This window comes from Montipora foliosa, chromosome 14 (assembly GCF_036669935.1).
Source record: "Montipora foliosa isolate CH-2021 chromosome 14, ASM3666993v2, whole genome shotgun sequence".
NCBI lineage: Eukaryota > Metazoa > Cnidaria > Anthozoa > Scleractinia > Acroporidae > Montipora > Montipora foliosa.
This window is the reverse complement of record NC_090882.1, coordinates 22,261,701-22,288,400: the sequence shown is the minus strand read 5'-3', so window position 1 is coordinate 22,288,400 and position 26,700 is coordinate 22,261,701. Positions and strand designations below refer to the sequence as shown.

The window sequence follows — 26,700 nt, the reverse complement described above, 5'->3', positions numbered from 1 at the left end:
GTTTAATCGGTAAAATAACGACAGCAGGAGCAAACAACACACGTATGGAATAAGGCAAGCCATTTTTATTGAATATTTCCACTTTTAACTACCTCCATGGATATCTTGTAGAAAATCCCATACAAACCCTTATAATTCAACGCCATATTGTGTTCCTTGTGTGGTTCATAAAAAGAGCTTGGGCTGCCTGTGGTTATACATGTATGTGGCCGTGTGGACGAAAATAAACAAGGTAAGGGCAATGTAAGTATATAATCAATTCAGTTCTTTCAATAGTACTCATTCGAAATAGTACTTTTTTGTAGTCCATTTTAGGGTAGTCCATTTGGGTACTCCTCAGAGGGGTAGTCCACGGACTGTGGGGGGGGGGGGGGGTTTTGTCCACCACTGCTTGTGCTCTTTAATAGAAACAAAAAAAGAGCTCACAAACATGTTCTTTTTCATTACTTACTTTTCTGGTGATGAAGAATGTTGTAAGCCAGGACAAGGTTGTTTTGAAAAGACGGCTGTGAATGATGTACCAAAATGAGTTTCTGGTGTGCTCGCATTAGGGCAGTAGCATTGCTTGCATGGTTGTCAAAACTAAAATGGATAGGGCAAACAAAAAGACATGGTTACCAAATAATGGCAATGACATTGTGTCTTACTTTTTCAGACAAGACAACCATATGATTGTATTAATCTTAAAACTACAAGACTATATTATTATTATTATTATTATTATTATTATGATAATTATGATAATTATTATAATTATGATTATGATTATTATGATTATTATTTTTATTTTTATTATTAGCCAACCAAATAATAATATTATCACTTTATTGAAGTCTAAAACTGAATATTTATTAAGCTTTATAATCTGGCTAACCAGCAAAATACTCTGCTAATTAGGGGGAGTGTAAATCAAGCCAAAGCACATCAGATTAATTAAGGCAGTTCAAATCAATTGTGTTGATTTTAACGATAGGGAAGAACCACATGATGTGTATGATCCTCTTGGAGCTCATTAGAGAACCAACAAACTCAACCTGCGGGTCATAGATCGGTGTACATGTCACTGTGCTACTGACAGATAATTAAATAAACAATGTTCACCAGAAGTGTCTCATAATCCCTATAAACCACTCCACAAAACTGTTGTGTCAGGTCTAAGGGAAACTTTTGGCTTAGTTGTTCTTCAGTTTAGCAGGGACTTCCAGTCTTGACCTTTGGAAGGTGAACTGTGTTTTATACCCGCCTCAAAACTAATCCAACAGGTAATCCATCGATTCACCCTGAAGTTGACTCGCCCGACAGTGATTCGCCCAGAACTAAAGATGATTCGCCCGATGGTAGTTTAACGCATAAGAACGATTATCTCTGTCAGAAAGTGAGACCAAAATTTTATCCTACAACCATGGCCAAAAGTCTTGGGACACTTGAGCTAAAATGGTTTAAAATCATACAGGCCCCCTCCCCCCTTTCAATGTTGATTGGAATCCAGGAAATGTTCCTCCCTAGGGGGAGGGGGAGGGGGAGGGGGAGGGGGAGGGGGAGGATAATGAGGGGAATTATTATAAAATATCAGGTAAACCTTTAATCAAAGCAACGTTTGTGTGCATTGTTAAACATGTCCCAAGACATTCTGTCCAGGGTAGGAATAAAAAGATTTCTTGTCATTGCAGTTAAAGGGTTAGTATCATGGGATTATCCCTTTCATTTTGACCATAAATTTACTAAATTGATTTTCAGTGACTTTTTCATTCTTAAATTGCTTCTGGAGCACCGCAGTGAGATAAAAGTCGATCAAATTTAAAGGAAAAATGAGCCACACTAAGTTATTAATATGGAATTTATCTAAGATGAAAGGAGAATACTTGAAAAATGTTGACCTGACGTTTTCAGATTGGCATCATTTTAATCTTGGCTATGTATAAACAAAAACACTTAAGAATGGTTTCTGTGAGCTAAAATAGCCATTTCGAAGAAACTCTGGCCATTAATTTTTCTTTGCCATTGGTAAACAGGTCTCCTTTGTTTCCAGATTTGTACTACAATCCCTGACACTTCCCTGGCCTTTTAAAAGTACCGGTACATGCTTAGTTACTTACAATTCTGCAAGAAATGCAATTGGATCTTCAGGTCTGTTTTCTATGACAAGAGTTACAGCATCCTTTATTTGAGAGGTTACACCAGTGCGAGCTGAAAAGCGATCAAATTTGATGATGCATTTCCTTGCAAAGTAACATTACAGGCAGAGGGTGTAATTAAGTGCAGGATGCAGGTTATAGTTGCAGCTCAATTTGTTTATAACCAGAACTGAAACAACCCAGACCTTAACAAAAATGCTAAACTTATGTAGGCTTAATCAAATGTTATATAAAGCATTGTGTTTAGGCCTAACTTTAATGGAAGCATTATTAAAAGTTTGGGTTGTTTCAGCTATGGTGTAACAACCTGGAAACTTCAACAACCCCCTCCCCCCTACCCAGGGCAAACCCCAGGCATTTGAATATCTTCTGTACCCGGGGAGTGGGGAATTTGACCTTTGCCTGCGTGGGGTGGGGAAAATTGAACCGGAAGTGTCAGGTTTCAAATGAAATTTTTTTTTGGGCACCGAAGTCGCTAACATACATACATACATACATACATACTTAATTGACCGCTCCCCATAGGGGCTTTTCAGGGCCAATGAAACAATCAACGAAACAACAGAACACAACAACAACAACTGTTAAGAATCCCAACTGGCCGGAGGCAAACCAGTTGGCTATTTACAAGTCCAGCTGGGAAGTTGAACCAGGGACTACCAGGAACAAATTCAACGAATGGTCAGAGTGGGTCTTGAGCCCCCGGGGGGGGGGGGTACTTTAGGAATTTCTGGGTGGGGATGTGCCGCTGGGACCCTGGAACCCTTAGCCTATACCAGAGCTAGTTCAGATGAAGTTTGCTACCCTATACTAGAGTAAACTCTCACCGATTTCCGTCTAAATATCGATACTTGACAGGTAATAATATCCAGAAGTGTTTCATGATAGCCATTTAGCGACACTGTTGAGGCTGAGTTGCGTAAACTTAAACTTTGCCGACTCGATTTTTTTTTGGAGCGGGAATTTCTGAATCTTCAAGCGACTGGTCAGTTTCATGAAAAATGATACCCTATTCTAGACCCAAACGCTCTGATTTATATACCCTATGCTAGAGAAAACCGCTTGAAAACCATACCCTTCACAGCGGCACATACCTATATAGCCCATATATGGCAGTGCCCCCCCCGGGCTTGAGCCCGGGATCTCCGGATCTCAAGGCAAGCACCCTAGCCACTGGGCCACACTGCCTTAACTGCCTTAACATCTATAAAACAAGTGTTTGGACAAGATGGAAGGGTTTAAAGGAAGAGATGTAGCATTTGTGAGCGAGTGGCTTACAAAAAAGATCTTCCAAAGGTCTTTATTGAAGACGGCAGGAGCTGACGACGATTGTTCTTTAGTAGGTAGGGTATGGCAGACAAATCTGACAATAGGGTCAACTCGAAACTCCAACACCCTACCCCCCCCCCCCCCCTCCCCTCCCTTTGCCCAGGCATTTGAACTTTTGAAGATTGGATCATTCAAATTTCCGCCCCTTCGGGCCAAAAAGGTGTTCAAAATGCCCTACATAGTCAGTCACTGTAAAATGAAGACTGTAGACTGCGAACTGGGTCTAAAATGCAGACTACGGTACAAAATAGGCCTCGGCCTCAGTCTGCATTTTAGGCCCAGTGACTGCAGTCTGCATTTTATACTGACCGACTACATACTACAGGGAAGTCCAGGGTTAATTCATTTGAAACAGGGTCAGTGGCTATTTTTTCCTTTTATAGGTTGCAAAGCCCTGTGTGGATCCTTGGAGATATAGCAGTATTTATTAACCAAAAAAAAAATCGGTAACAAGGGATGTGTGTTGTTGCCAGGGTCCAGGTTCGTATTAAAGTCATAACGGATTTTTTCTTTTGTCCTCTTCGCTCACATACTAGCAAAGACAAGATCCCACAGAGTAAAAAAAAAATACTTACATAAAAAGTCTAGAGGGCTCTCCGTTTTATCTGCTTTCAATTCTTCCAACACGTTTGTTTTGGAAACTTTCTTTTCTGCCATCGAGGAAATGGACCAAGGAAGTCTGAGTACAAGTTACACACCGTGTCGGTTACATGACAAGAGAAGTGCCACCTTTGATAAACAACGTGGTGTAACGTCGCGCGTGTGTGGCTTTTTTTAATTTTCCCCAATGGATCCTCAGAATAATTCAGAGACTACTGAAGAGGATACTGAATTTTTGGAAGATGATGTCGTGGAGGTTGTGGATTTGGATGATGAAGAAGAAACATTCGAAAGTAAGGGACAAGTGTTGCAGTGATTTAGGAATTGATTCCCGTGCCAAAATCACGTGTGACGTTTGGGAAGTGTACATGAACCTTTAAAAACTGATTTAGAATGGTCCTTTTTTTAGAGTTATGGTTGGCGTGTATATCCATGAGATCCTTGCCAGAACTCCTACAGCACTAACAATAGGACATTTGCATGATGACACCATTTGACTACAAAGACCAGAATCCTTCAGGTTTCGCTTGTCTCATGTTAATTAGAGCTATTGTTATTTTTAGCCCACTGGGAATACAAAATTTAAATATGAAAAGAAAATTAAACTGAATTGTGGTAGTTGTAGTCAAATGACGCCATCGTGAAAATTGCCTATTCGGAGGAGCAACTACAGAATTCAGGGCCACAGTACAGGGCTAACACATGCAAATTATGCACCGATAAAATCGAAACTGGAGTTGACCTTGTTTTGATAGAAACCCCACTGCTTTTCTTATGTAAATTTTTACTAATTAGCATGACAATAACATCGTTAACATAAGAAAAGGCCAAGGTAACTATTAGCGCACAACTGTAAAGAGGTCTATTTCCCCTGTTGTCTTTTTTGGTGCAGGAGGGGGGAGGGGACAAAATTTTCACCAGTGCTGAAAGTGAGATTTAAGTATCCTAAACCTTGCATTATGCAATTTAGGACTTCAATATTAATACCAGTAGCAGCATCAGCTCCGTGGCTGGAGAGATCCATGAAACTCAAAAGAAAAACGGTAAACTCACAATTTCCACGAGGCTTGGGTTTATTGTGTAAACTCTTTGCAGCTATCCTGTGTGGTAGGACATGTCACACAGTTCTGAGTTTACAGCAATAGTTGATTGCACCCATCAAATTTCTGTCAGCCTAATGACATCTACACATGTTTCACACAACGTAAGGGTAAAATCATGCGAGAACCGAAGACATGTGCTGCAGATTGATCAGGTGATTTTGTGTCTATAGTCATCAGTGAATCATCATGGACTGCTTTGGAATGTGCCCTACATTGCGACTATAGTGGTAAGAAAACAAATAAATTTTCAAAGCGTGGTTATAAGATCTAAAAGATCTTGTTTTTTTTAGTGCTGTCTAAAATGATCATAATTAAGCGACTGATGTATCTGGAAAACACGAATAAATAAATAAATAAAGAAAGAAAGAAGCGTTATAAGTCCAGGCTTTACAGGACATGGACCCATTACCAACTGCTCTGGCTATTCTTGGTTTTCATGTGACGTCATCAAAATTTTAAAAAATGAGGAATTATCAATCATTTTGAGATTCTCATTTGGTAAGTTAATAAAACAGACAATTTTTTAGTTTGACAGGGTTGTTCGTCTTGTGATAAAGCAAGGTTGAATTTCACGTTATCAAAATGGTGGCTGAGAATGCTGTCACATAGGTGAAAAAAGTGACTTGTCCGCTGAGATTTTGCAATCTGAACTGTGCTTGTATGAGAATTAGTACTCATATAGATGTTTACAAGCCCTCAGAAAATTACTACAGGCTTTTCGTAGCAAAACTCAATGACACATGTTTTTGAAAGCTTACGGCTAGCATATTTGTGCCCCTGAGATGGACACAAACATGGTGTCTCTATACAAAGCCTTATAAATTTGAGTAAAACAATTCTTTGAATATCTCCCGCACGAAACATCGCACAGACCTGAATCTGTGCAATACTGCTTGAATATTCATCTTCTTTTATCTCTTTGATTCTTGACTTTATTTGTTGAATGGTTAAATTGATGATGGTGTGACAGTGAAAACCAGCAATGAAGCCATCTGAGAGCTAATCAAGTGCACATTCAGTTTATTTCATATGACATGACTTAAAATGATAGAGTACCGGTATATATCTGAAAAATCCTATATTTGAACTGCAAGGTTAAGTTGATTAATGTTAGAGGCACCATTCCAAATTGCATTTAGATGGCCTGGCAGTTGAAATGGAAGACATAGATGTTGGTGGTGAGGATGATGATGATGAAATCAGTGAAAAGGATGATGCAGAGTTACGTTACGAAAAACATTCAGGTACACAGTAAATTATATCATTATTATTATTTTCATCTTTGCCACTATAGATGGTTTTCACGTGACTTCATTAAATTCTAAAATCAAAATCATGAGGTTTGCGGAATTTTTACCCTCACTACCTCGACGATAATCTAGAATTAATTATTTCACAAGCTTTTAGTACCGTAAAGTTTTTCGTTTTGAAAATACAGCTTTTTGAATTTTCAATTTTTACCACGTGTGACAGAAAGGCAGCTGTGGTCTGGTTGAAAAAAATACCTTTTCTTATAACTTTCAACATTTGAAACATTTCAAGTCTTAGAAAATTGTGTTGATGCGCATGTCTATCAGTTCATGGGTGGAAAGAAACCGTTTTCATGGCAAAGAGAATTTTGAATGTGTTTGTTGGTTTTGGGCGGCCATCTTTTGGTACACAAAGATGGCATCTCCATAGAAAGCCCTTAAAAGTTGCGTGAAACGTTTCGGCCAATAATTTAAAAATAGTGCACCACTCCGGCTTGAAATTTTCAGAAGGTGTTTATGTACAGTATTTGTCTTTTATAACAATTCACTTTCTTGGCCTTTTCCATTGACTGGTTTAGAACTTTGTTGTTGTTGTTGCATGACAGTTGCATTACAGTGAAAACAATCTATAAAAACCTTAGGAAGCAGGTCTTAACCCTTTGATGCCCAAACCGGTCAGACTTTACTCTTTCTAACGTCAGACGATTTTACTCGTCAGTGGGGAACCCCCAGGAGTCAATGGGCTATAAACCTATTACCACGGGTTCCACATGATCTCTTCTTAGATTGAATAGGTATCAAGTACCTTTCTCAGAATCCTTGCTGTTCCAATAATGCAGTATTATATTTTCATGACTCCCTTAGATGATCTTATTTTAACCAAAGTAAGTATGTTAAGATGCCTATTACCTCAGTCTGTTAATGTTTCAGCATAGGTTTTCTTTTAGTGTGCTCAACTCCAGATTGAGTGGTCTGGGTTCGGGTCCTGGCCGGGTACATTGTGTTGTCTTCTTGGGCAAGACACTTAACTCCGACGGTGCCTCTCTCCACCCAGGTGTATAAATGGGTACCTGCAAAATGCTGGGGGTAACCCTGCAATGGACTGGCATCCCATCCAGGGGGGAGTAAAAAAAAATACTCCTAGTCGCTTCATGTCACAGAAACTGGGATAAGATCCATAGTATAGTATAGTATTGTGTAGTGTAGTATACATGTAGTATAGGCTACGTTAAGACGCCTATTACCTCTGTTAATGTTTCAGCATCAGTTTTCTCAGTGGCCATTGACCCAGTCAGTAACACTTTGGCTGTGACTGGAGGAGAAGATGATAAAGCCTTTGTTTGGAGAATACAGAACGGAGAGACATTGCTGCAATGCGAAGGTAAAGTCATGTGCCCTGACATGCATGGAACAGCCCCACTCTCATGTTGGTGCTGTCGCAGTTGATTTTTGATTTTGTTTTGAGTAGATTTTTACTAAATTTCTTATCTAGTTTTTTTTCTAACTAGGTGATTTTATTTCCAACTAGTTAGTTTCTTTCTAAATGGGAGATTTTGTTTTGAACTAGGTAATTTTTTTAAGTAGGTAAATTTTCCAAAAAACTGGGTAAAATTCCTCTGTTCTGTGAAGGAAGGGTGGGGTCGGATAGAGGCAAAGGAGAGGATCAGGGAGGGGTAGGAGAAGTAGAGCAGGGAAAAGAAAGCCCCTGTTTTTTGACTACACCCCTCAAAAAGGAAAATCCTTATTTTAGTCAGTTGATAAAAAACCTAGTTAAAAAAAAATACCGTCCTACAGTTATTACGGTAATTAAAAAAAATTACCTAGTAGTTAAAAAAAATTAACTGAATGAAGAATTAACTGCCACAGTGCCAAAAACCATCTATAGAGATATCTCTATAAAAAAAATTTGGTTTTATCAACAGAGTTGATAATGTAAATTGGCCACCGTACAGAGATTCTAAAAGCTGACGTTTCGAGCGTTAGCCCTTCGTCAGAGCGAAACATCAGCTTTTGGAATCTCTGTATGGTGGCCAATTTACAAGGTCAACTCCATTGATAAAACCAAAATTTTTGTATACTACTTCCCCATTGACACACAGCACCACAGTTTCTTTAGAAACTACCCCCTTCATTTATAGATATCGCTCATTGGCATCTTTTGTTTGTGCCACTTACATAGCAGGAAAGCAACTTTCCCAGTGGGCCAGTCATTTTGGTTTTCACATGACTGTAATGTGGCATTTTGGGACAAAAAAAATTGGGAAACAAATATGTACTATAATATTGATTTTTTTTTATAAGGTTAGCTTAATTTAGCCCTTTTTGCTTCCTTTGCAGATCATAAGGACTCTGTGACATGTACAGCGTTCAGTCACGACTCTAAGTTTGTTGCCATTGGTGACATGAGTGGATTGATAATTGTCTGGGATGTAGCTACTAAAAAGCAAGTGTGGAACTTTGAGACCACAGACCTTGAGGTACCTGAAGAAGTAATTATGTTTTGTATTTCTTGGATTGGTACAGTCATGTAGAATTTCACTAACTTTTCTATAGTCAACCTTAAGCTTCAATTAGTTATCATTTACCAGTAACTGGTTTAATCCCGAGAGTAAGTCAGACTTACAGATTTAATCTGTCTAACGCCAGACGATTTTACTTGTCTTTGGGCGGGCGTCCTAGGGCATTTGAGGTGTTAATAGATTTTACTCTGTCTAACGCCAGGCGATTTTACTCATCAATGGGCGGGCATCCTAGGGCGTTCAAGGTGTCAATAGATTTTAGTCTGTCTTACGCCAGACGATTTTACTGGTCAATGGGCTGGCGTCCTTGGGTGTTCGACTCAGCTGTGAATAAACTTTACTCTGTCTAATGCCAGACGAATTTACTCGTCAGTGGACGGGCGTCCTAGGGCGTTCAAGGTGTCATTAGATTTTAATGTGTCTAAAACCAGACGATTTTACTCAACAATACATCGCACACCTCTTGAGAACTACCGGTATAATTTGTTGCCAACATTACAATGTATCTTACAGAACCTTGAGTCAGTGAAAGCTTAGTATAATTAAGCTGAACTTTTTCTTTACCTTGGCACTTCATTTGTATTATGAACCTCTTTTTTGTCCTAGTGGCTGCAGTGGCACTCAGAAGCCCATATACTCCTTGCTGGTACAGTTGACGGTAATATGTGGATGTGGAAAATCCCAAGTGGAGACTGTAAAACATTCCAAAGCCATGGTTGCCGAACAACATGTGGAGTGTTCATGAAAGATGGTGAGGAGGTGTTGAGTTACATTAGCTACAATCTTTGTCAAAATTGTTCAGGACACACATTTTTCCTGTACCGGTCAGTTATCTCCTCCTCCCCCCCCCCCCTCCCAACTTGGCAAGTCCTTCATCCCACTCCCCTTGAAATCTTGGGTTTTTTATGGTGCATTAATAGATCCCGCTATAAAGATTACTTCAAATGTGGGTAATGGTAATCAATTCAATCCCACCAGTGCATTGTCCAACGTGTTGACCGATGCGTCGGCCCACAGTGGACCAACAGTTGGACTAGTATGGTTTGACTGTCGGCTCATGCTTAAAAGACCACACATCGGCCCACGTGTTGGCTACATGTTGGTGACGTGTTGGCAATGTGTCGTTCTTGAGTTTGCTTAAGAACATAATTATTACCTTTTTTAGTCATATAGGAGTGAAATGAGAGTGGTTGGGGGCTGTTTAAGAGTTTTAATGGTGCTATAATTGTTCATTAACATAATGCAAACCCCACAAAATTCACCCTTTTCTGCAAGTTGTCCCAGAAGCTGTTGATAAAGTTCGTGGCTTCAGTTCATGACTACCTTTAGCGTGGGAACCTCAAGCTTCCTAAAGTTTTGAAATCTTTTTATTTTTGCGATTTTGTCGCAACATTTTCAACTCTTGAGTCCTATTTCTTGCATCATTCTTCTGTAGATCATGGCCACTTGGGTGATATTTAATGCAGTGGGTAGAGGCGTACTTGAAGTGTGATGATGGTTATTAATTTGGAAAAAAAATCATGTTACCCACACATCAAGCAAAGACGTTTTTATGTACATATGACTTGTGTTTACATGCATCTCAAAGTTACTTTTAATCATCTTGATAGTGGGTTTGTTAGCATTGTTGTTTTCAATTGAAGGTAAAAGGGCTGCGGTTGGATATGAGGATGGCTCGCTCAAACTCTGGGACTTGAGGCAGGGATTGCATTCATTCCATCTGTCTGGTAAGTCCGATAAAGTGTAAAGCTTACATTTTTACCAAGCATTTTTTATTGGGTGTGATTAGGCGTCCTGCTACCGCAACCCAAATTTCTCTTTAATTTTCAGACGGAACATCACACACAGGATCAATAACATGCATTGATGCTCACCAAGACAATGTGCTTGTAGCAACAGGTTCAGAGGACTCGTTTGTTAAAATTGTCAATGCTAACAGTGGCAAGGTGAGAATGATAGTCTAATAATAAATCTTATTATATGGCTCTGTCTCACGAGGCCTGGGAACTACAAAATTCACGAATTTGATTGGCTAAAATCGATATTGACCGCAGTCTAGATTTTCCCATCTAGACCGGTAATGTTTTGCGGTGAAAAGATGCAAACTAAAATGCAAAAATGTTGAGTATTTTCTTCTACCAATATTTTTTTATGGAAGTGCCAAACAGCATAATGACAAAAGAGAGGATGACGAGCAAACTTTGACAGAATTAAGTTCAGCTCATCCCCGCTCATCGCCGTTCGCAAGCAAAATGTCAGTTAGTACAAACCAGTTACATTAAACAAATTAAATTGTTCTTGTTTGGCCATATAATAAACATCTTATTAACCGAGCTAGGTCGGTCTGTATGGGAGAATCTTGACCTCGGTCGCTGGTACAGACCTCACTGCGTTCGGTCTGTACTGGCGACCTCGGTCAAGATTCTCTCATACAGACCTCCCGCTCGGTTAATAAGAACTAAATTAATAATGGTTAACTTGTCTGATGTGTGCTCTTCAGTAAGAGTATTTCTCCTATAATGTAATGTGCATCAGTAACTCACTGATAAGCAGTTGCTTCATTTCCTGTTATTTCTCAATCAGTTATTCTCTAAAGGCCTGGCCAAACGCTTGTAACATTTCAACGCAACATCTTGCAACAACGTTGGCTGCAACGTGTTGCATAGGTTTGGCCACCCTGTTGAGATATGTTGCAACATGTTGGATCAAATTTGAAAATGGTCAAATTTTTATGCAACATTTTGGATGTTGCATTATGTTGTACTTGTTTGGCCACATTCATGCAACATTGTTGCACTAGGGCATGAGCGCTAGGTCCACTTGTTGCACCCCAGGGGCCTGCGGCATACAAAGATCAATGTGTTGCATTGAAAATGTTGAAAATGCTGCATGCATTTGGCCAACCCGTTAAACAGGGGTAGCAACATCATGAAACAATGTTGCAAGGTTAGCATAATTTTGGCCAGGCATTAACACCATACAAAATACTTAATCCTTTGCATTGAAGGAATATCATTCCAAAAATAGAACCACATATAAGAGAATCGGCATTCACTTTTATCTGTATTCTTCAACAGGTGCTAAGTACATTATCAGCTGGATTTGAAACTAATGATTGCGATTCACCACCTTCAATTGAAGCTGTTGGATTCTCGTCATTGTAAGTACATGATTCAAGTGCCAGGGTGTTAGATTTCCATCGTTCACATCACACCCTGACCACTAACTCAGATTGTATTCCTTGGTACTGACATCAACTTAACAGCATAATGACAATCTCTTCTGATTAACCAACAAATTTCCTCCCTTTTTGTAATGCTGTTGTTTTTATTTGAATAGTATTCTTTCTTTCTTTCTGTGCATGTCTATTGCCACTTGCCGCAAAGGTTAACCCTTTTTCCTTTGTGGTGGCGCAGATTTTACTGTACCTAAGGTCAGACAATTATACTCATTAATGTGAGACCCTCAAACCATGAAACCAGCAAATCCACTGGAACCATGAAACCACGAAACCACTCAAACCATAAAACCCAGAAAACCAGTAAAACCACAACACTCATTCCAAGAAACTACTGAAACCATCAAACAAACGAAACCACTGAAACCAAGAAACCCATGAAACCAGTAAAACCACTGAAACCAGTCAAACCATGACAGCCACAAAACCAGTAAAACCACTGAAACCCACGAAACCAGAGAAACCATGACACCCATGAAACAATAACATCCTGGAAACCAAGAAACCATGACACCTGTAAAACCTGTGAAACCATGAAAACCAAGGAACCAATTAAACCCTGACACCAATGAAACCAGTTGAACCATGTCACTATGAAGCCTGACTAAAATTAATCATGTAGTCATACCCTGTACATGCTTTTACACCAGTTAGCGGCACTACTATAATAGAGGGATGTCTAATTAGGGTAAAGCTAAATGGTGTGGGTGGGTCATGAGTTGTACGTCATACGTCGTGGGTCATGGGTGGTGGGTTAGGTTTGTTTGAAGATTAAAAAAAAAGATATTTATTTATTTAGCTCCCTCAGTGCTCGGTCCAATTGCAATTGCCCGCTCATGAATTATTTTCCCCGAACACCTTTTATGAAACGTCAAACAAAGGAAAACAGTCTCCCATTAACTATAAACATTTTTCCTTCTGGTACGGCAAACAATTTCGGTAAACTTTAACGAAAGTGTTCGAAAGTATATGCTAAACATTGGCGTGCGCGTTTGCCGAGAATGAATGCATTAATTAAAAAAGAAAACTGTATTGAACTTGCAGACTCATCCCTAGATGTGGTTGTTTAAATTTTGTCACAGGCAACCCATACTAGCGACTGGGTCCTTAAGTGGTGTGCTTGGAGTATGGGATCTGTCATCCTACAGACTTCGACAACAATGTAAACACCCTGTGAGTACAATATTAATGTAGACACCCCAAGATCACTTGGACCACGTGCTTATTCACGATAGGATTCTCTGGAGATGTATTTTATGTACATGTACATTGTATGGTGACAAGGGAATACCTGCATAAATCTGAGTACTCGTTTGAAGGTAAAGGTACACCTTATTTAACGTTGGAAGTTCCTTTACTCTCTAGAGAGTTTGCTCCCAGGAAGCCGACAGTGCACTCATTTTACGCCCCTCTTTCCATCAGTGCTCCGTTTGAAGGGTATTTAAAGCTACTTAGGCTAATCTCAAAGGAAAGAAGTCGAAACGTAGAACCTTCCAATAATTATTACTTTTTTGTGTACCTGCTATCGCTAAGGAGCACTCAAATTGTTTCTCCCGTATCACCATCAGAAAAAAAATACATCTCATTCATTTAATTCACCGCAGCTAACATAGAATATCCCTGTCATTAAAATAATGAAAATGTTCCATTTTTGAAAATTTGGATCCTAGCAGTATAGGGGGACAATATTTTCACCTGAACTTAATCACTCACTGAAGAACTATGTCCCCATTAACCCTTTGACGTCCAAACTGGCCTAAACCGGCCAGACTTAGTATTTTACTCTAACGCCAGACGATTTTACTCGTCAATGGGGAACCCCTGGGAGTCAATGTGTTAATTTACCAGTAATGGCCAAGGTCCCACAAGTCTCCTCTGCTGTAGCTAAGTGTTACAGCATCCCAACTACTACTAATCAGAAGGTCTTAGGTTCAACTCCTGTTGAGGAGCATGCAGATTTTTTCCACATAGGGCAGTGCCACTGCCGAAAAAACTTACTAGATCCGGTTATCATTCCATTCACCAAGGTGAACATCTATCATTTCCTACATTACAATTGTTGGTTTTCATTCACGTGATCAACAGCCACATTTTTCAACGAAAACAAAAGAAAACGTTTTCTTAATAATAGCTAAATTCCCGTAAACAACATCGTCGCTCTTTGGAGGTTGGGTTCCCGAAACATCCTGGAGCTTCCACTATTGGCAGGCAGCTCCAAGATGGAGACTGCACCGATGGCTGGCAAAACCTGACAACCCAGCCATGAGCCCCCACGCCCCCGAGAAGAATGGGCACCCGTCACACTGATACACAGTGGAAAGCAGAGGGTGGGGATGGAGGGAACAAAAACCGCTAAACGCTCCACACACAATGCTCCTACTTCCCGCCACACTGATAAATAAGCGATACAGCCCAAAGCATGAGGTATTCCACGCATGCGCCAGTATACTACAACCACTGACCAATTAACTGCAGTCGCTCCTAGTTGTTTACTTGGTTAAACTTCGTTTAACCTCATGAGGATTTGGTTGGGGCTGCAAAATGGCTGCTGTTTAGGGGCTCCAACATTGCGGCCGTGACGTCATGTGAAAACCGAAAATAGGAAGCATTGTTGAATTCCTCATTAAATGTAATTTACAACTTAGTTAACGACTAGGAGCAAGTGTACTCAGTACTTGGCATGGTGTTGGCGTTTATGGGGATCCAGTGTGGTCTACTGGTGGGCTATTAGCATCATGACATTTTCCAGTGTTGCATGATGTTAGGACGTGTCAGCGTTCACTGGGTCAGCAGTATACTGATGCAGTCTGTTCATGCACTTTTGCACATACTCGTAGTTTTATTCTGCGTAGCAAAAGGGCATATTGTGTAGCTCGCATTTTCTAGTGTCCCCTCCCCTTTGCAGTATTATTTGTTATCTACGTAGTTGGTTATCCACTGTTCTTTCAGTTCAGTAAGATGGGGGCTGGTGCCAGGGGTGGGTGGGGCTTGTGGCTGAGTTGTGGGTACTTGGGTTTTGGGGTTAGCAGTTCCAGCCCCCACATTCTTGGCACACAAGCTCCATGTGTGACTTAGGTGTTAAAGAGCAAGGATGGCACAGTCGGTTAGTGCGCGGCCTTGGTGCAAGAGGTCTTGAGTTCGATTTCCGCATCTCGCATCCTTGTTTCAACTTCTTTCCTTTCCGTGTAGCTAAGTAGCTTTAAATACCCGTAAAACTGAGCACTGATGGAGAGGAGGGGGTAAAATGAGCGAGCCGTCGACCTCGGGTTTGTCAGTTGAATTACTGTTACGAGTTATCGACGTTAAATATGGTTGCTTTACTTTACTTTACTTTTACTTTATCAGTATAATGTTAAACATGAAAACCGGCAAATTATTGTCAGGCACGAGCACCAATAACGGAGGGTCAGTTATTAGTATGCCGTAGTCCGTAAGGTCTACCGCAATGCAAATAATTAGCCTAGGAAGTAAAGGATTTTTTGTGAAACCAATATTTACCCGAATAAAATGTTTTTTGAAGCCAAGACTTTTCTCAGAGACATGAACAAAGTGGTCAATATTGTAACTTTCCATTTGACAGAAGTGACCAGTCAGACCAGGTATTTGATAGGACTCTAACAGCACCTTCAAATTAACCCATTGACTCCCAGGGGTTCCCCATTGACGAGTAAAATCGCCTGGCGTTAGACAGAGTAAAATACCAAGTTTGGCCGGTTTAGGCCAGTTTGGGCGTCGAAGGGTTAATGGGGTCAGTTTTTCAGTGAGTGATTAACCCATTGACTCCCAGGGGTTCCCCATTGATGAGAAAAATCGTCTGGCGGGTTTAGGCCGGTTTGGACGTCAAAGTGTTAAACACATTGTGAGGATGATAATAGACTCCTCCAGAAGAATGCAAGGGATTATCAAGGAAGTGTTCCTTCAAATTGTTGCATTTTCTTTGCAAACTGACGGATCTGAGGAAAGTGCCCTAAGTATATCTGGTAGTTTTCATGTAGTACAAACTCAAGCTTAAGGATGGTGCCTACTAATTAAAGATGTTTTTGCCCCGGGGTGTGATTATGCAGGAAATGTAGATCTTAACAAGTGTTATTGAAATCCAAAAAGAAAATTGGGAGTAACCATGCGTGTTTCAAAGATAATTCATGAATAATATTATTTTGTAAAAAACTTTAAAATACAAAGCAATGTATGGCATTCTTTCTCAAATTGAAGCTTAATTATCTCTCAAAAATGCATGGTTACGCCCAATTTTCTTTTTGGATACCAAGGACACTTACTAAGATCTACTTTCTCCGGATAGTTTTAAACCGCACAAAAATATCCCTGTCTTAGTAAGCATCACCGATAGGAAATCCGAGTATTTCGAGATGCGCAGAACATATGCGCAATAACAATAGTAGGCACCGTCCTCAAGTGACTCAATGTTATGCAATTGAGAAATCACGAGTTATAATTTTTTTTTTTAATTCTTAGGGAGGAATAGTTAGGTTAAAGTGGGATCCAGAGGCCCCTTTGGTATACACTGGTTGCTTGGATGGTGTAGTCAGGCTATGGGACAGCCGATCAGGAATCTGTGAACGAGAGTGGTATGGACACAAGGGAGAGATACTGGACCTTGCTGTAGCAAGGTAAAAAACGTGTTTAAATTTAATTTAACATTGTACCGCCATTTTCATCTAAGCGTGGGCAAGTGACGGGAAAACGTGCTCTAACTGGCTGCAAACGTGAAAAGTTTTGTGAGAGATGTTCATGCAATTTTTCCTAGAATGGCAGTAAGACTGGACATCAACAAAGACTTTCTCTAATCTGATAAAGTATGCTTCAAATACATTGTACTTTCAAAATATTGAATGCAAAATTTTCAACTGTTTGCTTAACAGCTGCCAAACTCAAACTTCAAAAAACATGTTTTCCCATCATGTGTCCACGCTTAGATGAAAACAATGGTAAGGAAAAGTAGCTTCTTAGCAACTTTGTTTGACAGCTCTCTCTCTCCAAATTTACGTACCGGTACATGTGAAATTTGTGCCACATACCCGAGTTAACAAGATTGACATGAAGGGAAAATGTTTTTCAAATGATTTGAATTCTATTTGTTCCAGAGATGGAAGCTTTTTGGTGACAGGATCAGCAGACAGCACAGCAAGAGTTTTTTCTTTGCAAACACCTGAGAGATGACATCACAATCAAGCATAATATGAAGCGAATTCATCACATCTTCCCTATACAAAGTACCTTATGAGTGGAGGATACAACTGGGCACAGGGTCCCCATAAATTAAGGGAAAGAGCCAGGACAGGCACCACATACCTTAAAAAAATGTTAAGGGTTACTGTTTGATCTCAAAAGTCAAAACTGACACTACTCTCAAGCTTATTAAGACGGCAGTCCAATGTTGATATTTCAAAATTCACTACTAGCTGAAAAACTTGACCTCTAGCCTCTTTGAAATATTATTCTACAAATCTTTATTTTATTCTTGATCTTAGCATAGAGATCATGTTTGAAATTGAGTTTTAAATTTCTATAAATAGAGCTGTCACTAAATTCATAAAACTGTTGTGGTATAGTTCAGAGCAAATCACAGCTAGAAATGAAGGCAAATTAATATGTAATATAGACCAAACTATTGGTATTTATGTTTCTCTCTTCCCTGTTTGTGGTGTTGTCACTAGTTTTCCTGCTTCGTGGAAAATACCGATCCTTATTAATTTTAACCCATTGACCCCTAGAGGTGAGACTCGACAGATTAACGCCAACCGACTTTACTCTGTCTAACGCCGGATTATTTTTACTCATCAACCAATGGGTTAAAAAATTAATGTTGACTGAATTAAGAACAGGTAACACTGTTCAGAAATGAAATTAAATCAACTCATATCAAATCATAGGTTTGTTTGTGAGGAGAGTTGAAAACCCAACATGCTGTCCACTACATTGTTTGGAGGTGTTTGCATCGATTGGCATACCCTGTGAGCACAGTCTCTTTCGATCTTCATAGATTGCTCGGGAAGAGGAACGAAGACTATGCCAGCCGCATCAACCACAGGCAACCCAAGCTCGGTTTACGATTTATAGACTTTGTATGGGAAAACATACTTTGAGCTTATAAATGCTAAAATAAGCTGTAAATGTAGAAATAAAGTTCGCCTACCTCTACATGCGGTTGAGAAAAAAGGCTGGTAACTCGCGGCGATCTCGCATCACGAAGCAACAGTCCAAATCGCCATAAAAACACCACATCCTTAAGCCCAGATAAATTTGCTATCACATCAACTCCACTATGCGACCACACAATGATTTTTGGCGGATAAATTCCAAATAATGTTTGACTTTCTATAATCTTCCCATCCGTTCAGCTATAAGTGTGGCTACGGCCGTTATAGCTTGATGGCGATCATATTACATTCTGGACTCTCATTGGCCAATTTGAAACGCCATCAAGCTATAACAGCCGTAGGCACATATGAAAATTCTATAAAAATTCAAACGTATTCGGGAGTCAGTGACATGTGACCAGTAACCGCAAAACCGCAAAACGGGTTTAATTCAAAGTTTCCGAAGAACATCCCCACCCCTTCATATACGAAGTCTTCCTCCAGGAAGGGTGCCCATGACCTCCCCCCCCCCCTCCTTTGTAAGCCGTTTTTTACTCAAACAACCTACAATATTCAGGTTGCGAAAATGCGCGTACCCTCTATTTGACACAGTGTGACCCCCCCTTTGAAAAATCCTGGCTACGCCCATGCCTCCAAGTATAGTCTATTCTCTGTTAATGCTCACTGACCCTTAGAGGTTGACTTGCATAATGGTCTCTGTGTTCTGTTGTAGACTCTCCTTGGGCTGTGCCCATCGATGCATAAAGGAATTTATGAAGTGTACATTTATGCTAAATTATGCCGAGTTCTTGAGCCGAAAATGCAACCCTTTCAGCATAACAGAGACAAAATAATTATCATAATTGTTGCAAAACAGGTCCAACATGAGGAGCTGCTTCAGATACATGACATTTCATGAAAGTTTCCCACTGTGCTCCTTCCGTACAAGTTAAAATGAATTTCATCTTTCTGCATTCACACCCTGACAGTGTTTTCATATGTGATCTTCGGAGATCTTCGGATGTTTTGTGGAATTTAGGTCTCATCGTTCGAGTATTTCTCTGCTTCTAACATCCTTTTTCGTCCTTTAGCTTTAATCAACTCAAGTCTCCTTTTGTCTATATATTTCTTGGCAAATACAAAAGATGTTATTCCACTGGCGATAACGACAACCCTGAAATGAACGAGAGTTTTAAATTGAAAAATTTATACATTTTTTTTGTTTACCAGGAAAGTACCTTACCATCCTATAGCCACCATTCGCATCCCAGACAAATACATTTGTCCCATCCTTCGTTAGTAAGTTAAAGTTAAAACCCAACATGACAACGTGAGAACCACCATATTGAATGACGAGAGAGCTTGGAGTCGACAGATGCTAAACTCCTTCCCACGCCCCTCTGTCCAAAACGAAAAAAAATATAGGTCCTCGGGGGGTGCATGTTATTTTTCAGGCACTTGAGAAGTGTTGAATTTTTCGATCTCAGCCTAAAGTAATAAGGAAAAAAGGTGAACGCTAATAAGGTCGTTGGAAGTGAGTCCACATAAGATAATATTAATCCCTGAAATGGGGCTTTTGTCCCTTCCAAACCACTCCCCAATTGGATAGGTCATAATAAAGAGAACCCCTGTTGAAAAAGTTCAATACAATGGGAGGTGTTATTGAAATCTTTTGGGCCAGACAGAACATGATGTAAAGAGAATTCTCACCACAACCCTAAAACCCAGAATCTGGAAATCACAGGTCATTGTTTTACTAATACAGATAGTAAAAACTATCCTAAACATTCATAAAAGCTAACCTTAGGCCTAAAAACGTTTGTGTAGGCCTAATTAGGCCTAAGGTTAGCTTTTATGAATGTTTAGGATAGTTTTTACTCTGTATTGGCAAAACAATGACCTATGATTTCAGATTCTGGGTTTTAGGGTTGCCCTGAGTCCACAATATTTTGACCACCTTGATGACCAATATCCTTGTCGATAAGAGAATTCCATTTGTCAACTGTCTAGGCTAACAATGTAGGTGTTGCATTTGTGTATTTGTTAATGAAAAATTGAAAGTAAAATCATTCTGACCCAAATGGTAGCCTTGTGTTGAAACTTTCAGTTTATGCAGAAATTATGACCTCTTTAAATGAGGGGAAGAGCTGTAAAAGCTTTTTTCATCCTCTTTTTAATACCAAAAAACAGACAGTGCAACTTTAAAGACTACTGGGAGTTTTAATTGCTATAACTATACTATCGTTGATAATTTAAAGGCAACAATACCATCTTCTTGTAAGTCGATGTAAGGCTCCTTGTTGTTGGGAGGCTGATCTTAGCAGTGACCATAAAAACGTTACTTTTAAATATGCATTATTCATTTACACAACGTACTGAACTAACAACACTCAAACAAGAACGCACATTAATCCTACAGACCTTATTCCAAAATGGCTGCTATTTTAGTATTCTTCAATTTACTTGCAAATTGGCCCATTTGGCCTCGCTTTCAAATGTAGAATTCAAAAGAATATTTAACCTTGAACGAGGCCAAAGGGGTACCCTGGATTCTAGAGGTTATTTTCGCACTATGAAAAGAGCGACAAAAGAGCGCGTCGCAAAGCGGCGCCGCTTTGTGACTTGCTCTTTTCATAGCAATAAAATAACCCCAGGAATCCAGGGTACCAAAGGGGCCAATTTGCAAGCAAACAAAAGAATACTAAAATGGCCACCATTTTGGAATAAGGTGTATTGCTTGCTATCAAATATGTAACATTCCAGTTAGGTTTGACCCCACATGCAGTCCAGACACTGCATGGACTACTGTTTCAGCTATCTTGTTATTGATTTACGTATTTTTATTACAACTGTTTGTTACATATTTATAGTCCAGTAAATAAACAGTTGTGATACCTAATACATGCTTTTAACTATCTAATTAAGTATTACAACATAATAATTATTTGGGATTGATTTGAAATGCTACTTATAAGAAAAGAACATGATTTACCTAGTGCTTGTTGTGCCCTACTTTGTTTTCTCTGTGATCTGGGGCAATTTATAGCCATTTAGGAACATTTCATGGCAGTAAATCGCTAGAAAGTGGATAACTTCACTAAGTGGCTCTAAACAAGCCCCAAGAAAACAGAGAAATCAAAATAATGCAAGACAAGCACAAAGAAAACAATTAACAAAGTTTTCAGTATTTTTTAATACGTTTAGATATGTTTTATCACAGTTTTTTATAGTTAAATGTTTTCCAAAATCACTTCTTCATATAAGAAGCATTTCAAGAAATTTTTAAAATATTGTTGTACATTTTCAAAAATAAAACAGCCAAAACAGTAACCCAACGAACATACAGGAAAAACTGAATGTCTAAAACACTTGAAAGACATAAATACTGCTTGGGACATCGGTTAAAAAACTGCAATAGTTGGCTAGCCATTTACGGCCATAGTTCTCTCCTAAAAAAGCTCCACAAAAAACCCAACCAAAATATTGATGTTCTTTTTTTTTTATTTCTAAGTGACCTTAATTAATGTTTGAAATGACCTTCAGGCTACAACAATCTTTCCTTACAATCTTCACATGGGACTATCTGAATACTAACAAAGGACATTAATAATCATTAAAAAACAGTAACAGTGTTCTCGTGAATTTATTTACTGTAAAATTCATGACTTCAAAAAACGTCTAATGAATGACATTAAAAAACCCACACTAAAGTGGTCTAAATATCGATGAATATTTAATGATAAATGTATTTTAATATTTTTTCTAACCATCTGTTATTTGCAACAAAAAATGGTCCAACTAATTGATATTACACTACAAGTTCTACTACAATGAGAGAAAAGAAATTAACAGTTCACTGTAAAAAACACAAGCTAAGAAAAGAAAATCTTATTGAGGGAAACCTGCAAAAAACTAACTTTTACAAAACTTTGAAAAAACTTAAATTTAGTGCAATTTAATTTTTTAGTTGTATGGCATGTTCTTACTACCACTGACACTACCTCATAATTATTCATCATGGCTTTGCAGGAGCCACAGAGAGGGAAGAGCCCACTTTTTTGCTATGGTGTTGTTTTCTCCTAAACTCTCTCCACTTCCCTCACACTTCTGTGATCCATACCAAAACCCAGCCCCCCACTTTCAAATGTACTATGCAGCCCCTGCTTTGATACCCTGTGAGCAGAGTCTCTTTCGATCTTCCTAGATAATTCGGGAAGAGGAAAGTAGACTCTGCTCGCCGCCTCCACATTATTTGATTTGCCGCTCATCCAAAGAATTGGATGAGTCAGTCCAGTTTCGACTTGTCAAACCTGTTTTTTTTTCATTTTTGCGCATGATCAGTCGCCACGCATCATCAATATTTTGAAATTTACAACAGTGTGGTAATTTTAACTGTTAGAATTCCCATGAGTTTTTCCCATATGTGTCGGTTACAGAAACTAGTCTGATAGAAACCTATAAATTTTTCAGTAAAAAAATAAAATGGCATTTTTAAGATATATGGACTATCTTGAGTTTCCAATGAAATGATTCCTTGATTGTCGTGTGTTTGCCGGAGTTGTTCGAAAATATTCCGACTTCTTCTTCTTCATTTTGTGGCTACTGGTCACGCGTGACTGACACCGGATACATAAATTTTCAATTTTTAACGCATGCTCAATACAAAATGTGGAAGCGGCGAGCAGAGTCTACTTTCCTCCTCCCAACTTATCTAGGAAGATCGAAAGAGACTGCTCGCAGGGTACTGCTTTGAGTACTAATCACCTTAACAGTGACAACGCTTACACCAAAACTAGTCTCTGTGGAAAAAAGAACTGAATCTTTTTCTTGGTACCGGTGTTTGTGTGGCCTTTTCCTCTGTTCTCTTAACAGGAACTTTGTAATGGAATTCCCTCAAGAACAATTTCAAAGGGTTTGGAAGAGGAAGTTGACTAACTCCTTGAAATGTTGTTCGGCTACAGATTGCAGCCCGACAGTGGTCTTGCAGTGATGCTGGTACTCTCCTCTGCAGTGGCTTCAGCAAAAGAGGTTGATAGTACGTGCACTGGTCCGGCCGTGCAAAATGCCTTAATAACTGGCAGACACTTGTGGAATAGAAGGAATAATCATTTGGTTTGTCAAAGCTGTACTTGTGTTTCCACTGCTCGATTCTTGCATGGTAAGTACGATAATATCTGCGAAAACTCACTGAGAAGAGGTAGTGGTACTGGGCACTGTCGCGCAACAGAAAGGTTCCATCAGGATAGCCTTCAAGAATCTAATAACACAAAAACACATATACTGTAAGATCACTGCACATTGGGACAATGCACTGTTTTAGTCTCCAGCTATCTGCAATTCTCACATGTGGGGAAAAATTACTGGATGCTGATTGGCTGAGACGGAGGGCATTTTTTCTTAACCACAAGGGCACTTTTGGTAATCAAGAGGGTATGACTACTAGATCCTGATTGGTTAACAATTGCTTATCCAGAGCAAGTTACAAGAGAACTCATTCCAGATTAAACTACTTTTTTGTCCACACATAAATTACCCTTTAAGCGCTATTTCTGTTGAAAGCAACGATTTAGTGAATTGAACTTTAACTGAATGGGAACGTGTTGATTGTCATTAATTTTGTCCGAGCATAGAACAGGCTTCCGTCATTAATTAATTAACTTTGCCCTTTACGTGATGTAGTCGCAAGGTGCCCATCCTGCAATTAAGGATTAATTTCACTTATATTTTCAAAGTTTTCCAAATTGCCCTCAGGCTCGGGCAATTTCTTGAAGACTTTGACAATACACATGAAATTAATCCTTAATTACCCCTGGTCCGTGGGATTACATGTGCCAATTACATTGATAAGAAGTGAAATATGTTAAGCAAGCTTCTAGGACATCTGCAATGATATCAAATATGTAATTCCAATGGGGTTTGTCTCGCCTAGTTTCCCTGCGGAGCAAGAAACCATACTCTACTAACTATGAAGAAGCCAAACAGGGAGGCCTTGATAAAATTAGAAACTAAAAGTACAATTTCCCCTAGCCTGTTACAACTAAGTTTAAATTGAACATATATAGCCAGCACAGACTGACGTTACATTTTAAAATACAATTATGTAAATTAAACCTGTTTTCGCATATTATGTTTAGTCCAGGTGAAGAGCATCTTTATTTAGAAATTTCATTGAGCCGTGTACAAGGAATAAGTTTTGAAAGCGAATTATTAACAAAAAGTCGTCACGTCGTCAATTTGTTAAAATTAGCCAAACGACACTGGAATATGACTATTTCTTTTTTTCAGCTTCAAAAGAAATTAATATTGCAGTCTTCGCAATTTTTCGGATTGCTGTAAAATTTACTTCAAACACGAAACTCACCGCCTTGATCTTGACATTAATGAGTAATTCGAAATGTACAAGGGCGTTGCTGGGTATAATAAACGTTCTTCCGTGTCAAGAAGACAAATTCAGACAATTTGATACGTAATTTGGCAAGCTTCAGGGATCCTTGATCCTGATAATCTTGTTCACTTGCTGTAAATTCGCTTTTCGCATTCAGTGATGTTTCTCAAAATGTCCAAAATGTTTGCCGCAAAATTGACCTTGGAAACCAACTATTAGCTACTATTAAAATTCAAAACATTCCCTCATCAGCTGATAATTTTCGCTTTTATCCACGATGTCACGAGAGTGAAAATCAAATGAAACAAAAAGCTGGACTTCTACAATTATAATCTACACAGTGATAACGACAGTTAAATTTATCTTTATAAGATAAAGAGATCAACAAAGGTAAACATAAAAAGGTTATTGTTTTGCAAAGAACGTATGGAGTTCGCACCTTCTCGGCTTGAAACCGGTTGATTTTTCCCCAATACCACGGACAGTTCGTTATAGAGACGATGTCGCTAATGAGAAAGTATTCAAATCGATGTTGAGCTGCTTTTAAACGAGCTTTTTCCCTTCTCTGTCGATGAAATTCCTCATAGCTCATAGATTTTGAAGGACTTGGGCTATTTCCCTCGGGCAATTGACGCGTTGATGTGGAGCTTGAAAAATTTCTTCCTGTATTTTCCGCAGCACCTCCCGTTTCTTCCACACTTGTGTCTGATGGCACGCTTATAAAGCCCCATAACGAATAGGGCCTTCTCCTTCCAGCGGGCACTTCGTCCTCGTTGTTTCTGGATCTAAAAGTCATCATACTAAGGGGTCTTCGCCTTCGTGACGTTCTTGATTCGTCCCGCCGAAGTTTCGCCTTCATTTCCGCCTTTTCTCGTGCTCGTTTTGCCTCTTCAAGACATCGACCATAGAATCCCAAGCCATTTTCATCTCGTTCATAACTACAGTACTCATCGGCTGGTATCATCCTAGGCTTGGTTCGCTTTTTTTTAATAGTAACTTTGTTTGCCAAGCGACGCAGTCTTTTAATTTGCTCTCGGCGACGTACTTCAGGGTCCAAATCGATTAGGTCAGGACGGTTTTTCGTGTCGCAAGAAGCATTACTACTAGGCTGATCGTCTTCCTGGAAGTCGCAGTCACAACTGCAAGCTACTGAAGTTGTACTTTTTACATCTTGTGGTACAAAGTCTTCCGAATCACTTAGAACTACTCGCAAAAGATCTCTTTCGATGTCTTCGCTAAAGTTTTCTAAGCTGTCCCTATCACTTTCTCGGCGACGGGATTTTCGACGGCGCGAAGACCATGGAAACCCACCACCTTCAGCCATCTCGAGCTGTGCTACTGCAGAAAATAGATCTTTTACCTGCAGCTACAAAGGACGTATCTGAAAAAGCGACATATGTGGTAGGCTTTGTTTCCTTTACTATTCTCAGTCCCAAACCTAAACGGTCGTCATGCGAAGACACCCACGAGGATATACCGAAGTCTAACGAAGGTGAATATCGATCGGGTCTACTTTCTCCTTTCTTCCACAACAATGCTATTGAACCAATTCAAGCATAGTTAATAGAGGGGACTGGTTTGGAAGCTCGGCAAACATCAAAGGAGCAAACTTAGGTTGAAAAGTCCACGACCACGCACAATCTTTTGTTTTGCGCTCATACGTCATGCATAAATTACGTAATCAACTCGTTTCTATTGGTTAGTTCCTCAGTACGGAGTAAACAACTATTGTGTTTTGTGCATGGTCAAGGCCAAAAAAGAGAACAAAAACCTACAACTGCTGATGTCTGATCTCACCCATAGATCAGTTGCTTGTAAAGCGCATTTGAATATGCCAATAGAAAATGCGCTATACAAATAATTCGTTACCATTACCATTAATTGCCTACTCATTATGCAACTCAAAGCGAGGCCGAAACAGATGTCCATGGTTGTCGGGTGAAATGGTTGTGCGCATGCGTGATGTGTTGGCAACCGTACGTTGGTGTTATAGTGTGTCACCCTGGGTTTTTTGTTTTTTTCAACTAAACGTTACCCTAGAAA

General features: G+C 39.4%; 3 protein-coding genes across 4 annotated transcripts in view; 1 reads left to right on the top strand and 2 right to left on the bottom strand.

Annotated features, from left to right (window-relative positions):
- The window catches only part of LOC137984725 (tubulin polyglutamylase complex subunit 1-like), a 14,069-nt gene extending 9,940 nt beyond the window's left edge, over nucleotides 1-4,129 (bottom strand). The window contains exons 1-3 of the mRNA XM_068831986.1: nucleotides 4,040-4,129; nucleotides 2,097-2,187; nucleotides 452-582 (exon numbers count right to left, since the gene is read on the bottom strand). Of these exons, the coding sequence (XP_068688087.1) occupies nucleotides 452-582; nucleotides 2,097-2,187; nucleotides 4,040-4,121 (304 nt within the window). The 5' untranslated portion in view covers nucleotides 4,122-4,129. The remainder of the gene's footprint in view (nucleotides 1-451; nucleotides 583-2,096; nucleotides 2,188-4,039) is intronic.
- Nucleotides 4,130-4,174: 45 nt separating this feature from the next.
- Nucleotides 4,175-18,333, top strand: LOC137985083 (angio-associated migratory cell protein-like). Of its 2 annotated transcripts, XM_068832537.1 has the most exons (12): nucleotides 4,200-4,357; nucleotides 5,338-5,394; nucleotides 6,307-6,411; nucleotides 7,679-7,798; nucleotides 8,755-8,894; nucleotides 9,543-9,687; nucleotides 10,580-10,663; nucleotides 10,767-10,882; nucleotides 12,014-12,096; nucleotides 13,257-13,347; nucleotides 16,648-16,802; nucleotides 17,277-17,493. In XM_068832537.1, exons 1-12 carry the CDS (start codon nucleotides 4,252-4,254, stop codon nucleotides 17,350-17,352), a joined length of 1,278 nt encoding a protein of 425 aa, XP_068688638.1. In that variant the 5' UTR covers nucleotides 4,200-4,251; the 3' UTR covers nucleotides 17,353-17,493. The 2 variants fall into 2 exon arrangements, with proteins under 2 accessions (XP_068688639.1, XP_068688638.1); XM_068832538.1 differs by lacking the exon at nucleotides 5,338-5,394 and having other exon boundaries at nucleotides 4,175-4,357; nucleotides 17,277-18,333.
- A 4,597-nt stretch (nucleotides 18,334-22,930) lies between these two features.
- On the bottom strand, nucleotides 22,931-26,086 carry LOC137984894 (suppressor of cytokine signaling 4-like). The gene is made up of 2 exons (XM_068832233.1): nucleotides 25,097-26,086; nucleotides 22,931-23,529 (listed from the first exon to the last, which is right to left on the bottom strand). The coding sequence occupies exons 1-2, from the start codon at nucleotides 25,979-25,981 to the stop codon at nucleotides 23,065-23,067; spliced, it is 1,350 nt and encodes a 449-aa protein (XP_068688334.1). The 5' UTR covers nucleotides 25,982-26,086; the 3' UTR covers nucleotides 22,931-23,064.
- Between the last annotated feature and the right edge of the window lie 614 nt (nucleotides 26,087-26,700).

Excerpts from the sequence above, each read along its gene's own strand:
- LOC137985083 (XM_068832537.1), top strand. The coding sequence starts at position 4,252 with ATGGATCCTCAGAATAATTCAGAGACTACTGAAGAGGATACTGAATTT. Across the intron at positions 9,688-10,579 it reads TGGAGTGTTCATGAAAGATG|GTAAAAGGGCTGCGGTTGGA; the intron begins GTGAGGAGGTGT and ends TTTCAATTGAAG. Across the intron at positions 16,803-17,276 it reads CTGGACCTTGCTGTAGCAAG|AGATGGAAGCTTTTTGGTGA; the intron begins GTAAAAAACGTG and ends TATTTGTTCCAG.
- LOC137984894 (XM_068832233.1), bottom strand. The coding sequence starts at position 25,981 with ATGGCTGAAGGTGGTGGGTTTCCATGGTCTTCGCGCCGTCGAAAATCC. Across the intron at positions 23,530-25,096 it reads ACCGGTTTCAAGCCGAGAAG|ATTCTTGAAGGCTATCCTGA; the intron begins GTGCGAACTCCA and ends TTGTGTTATTAG.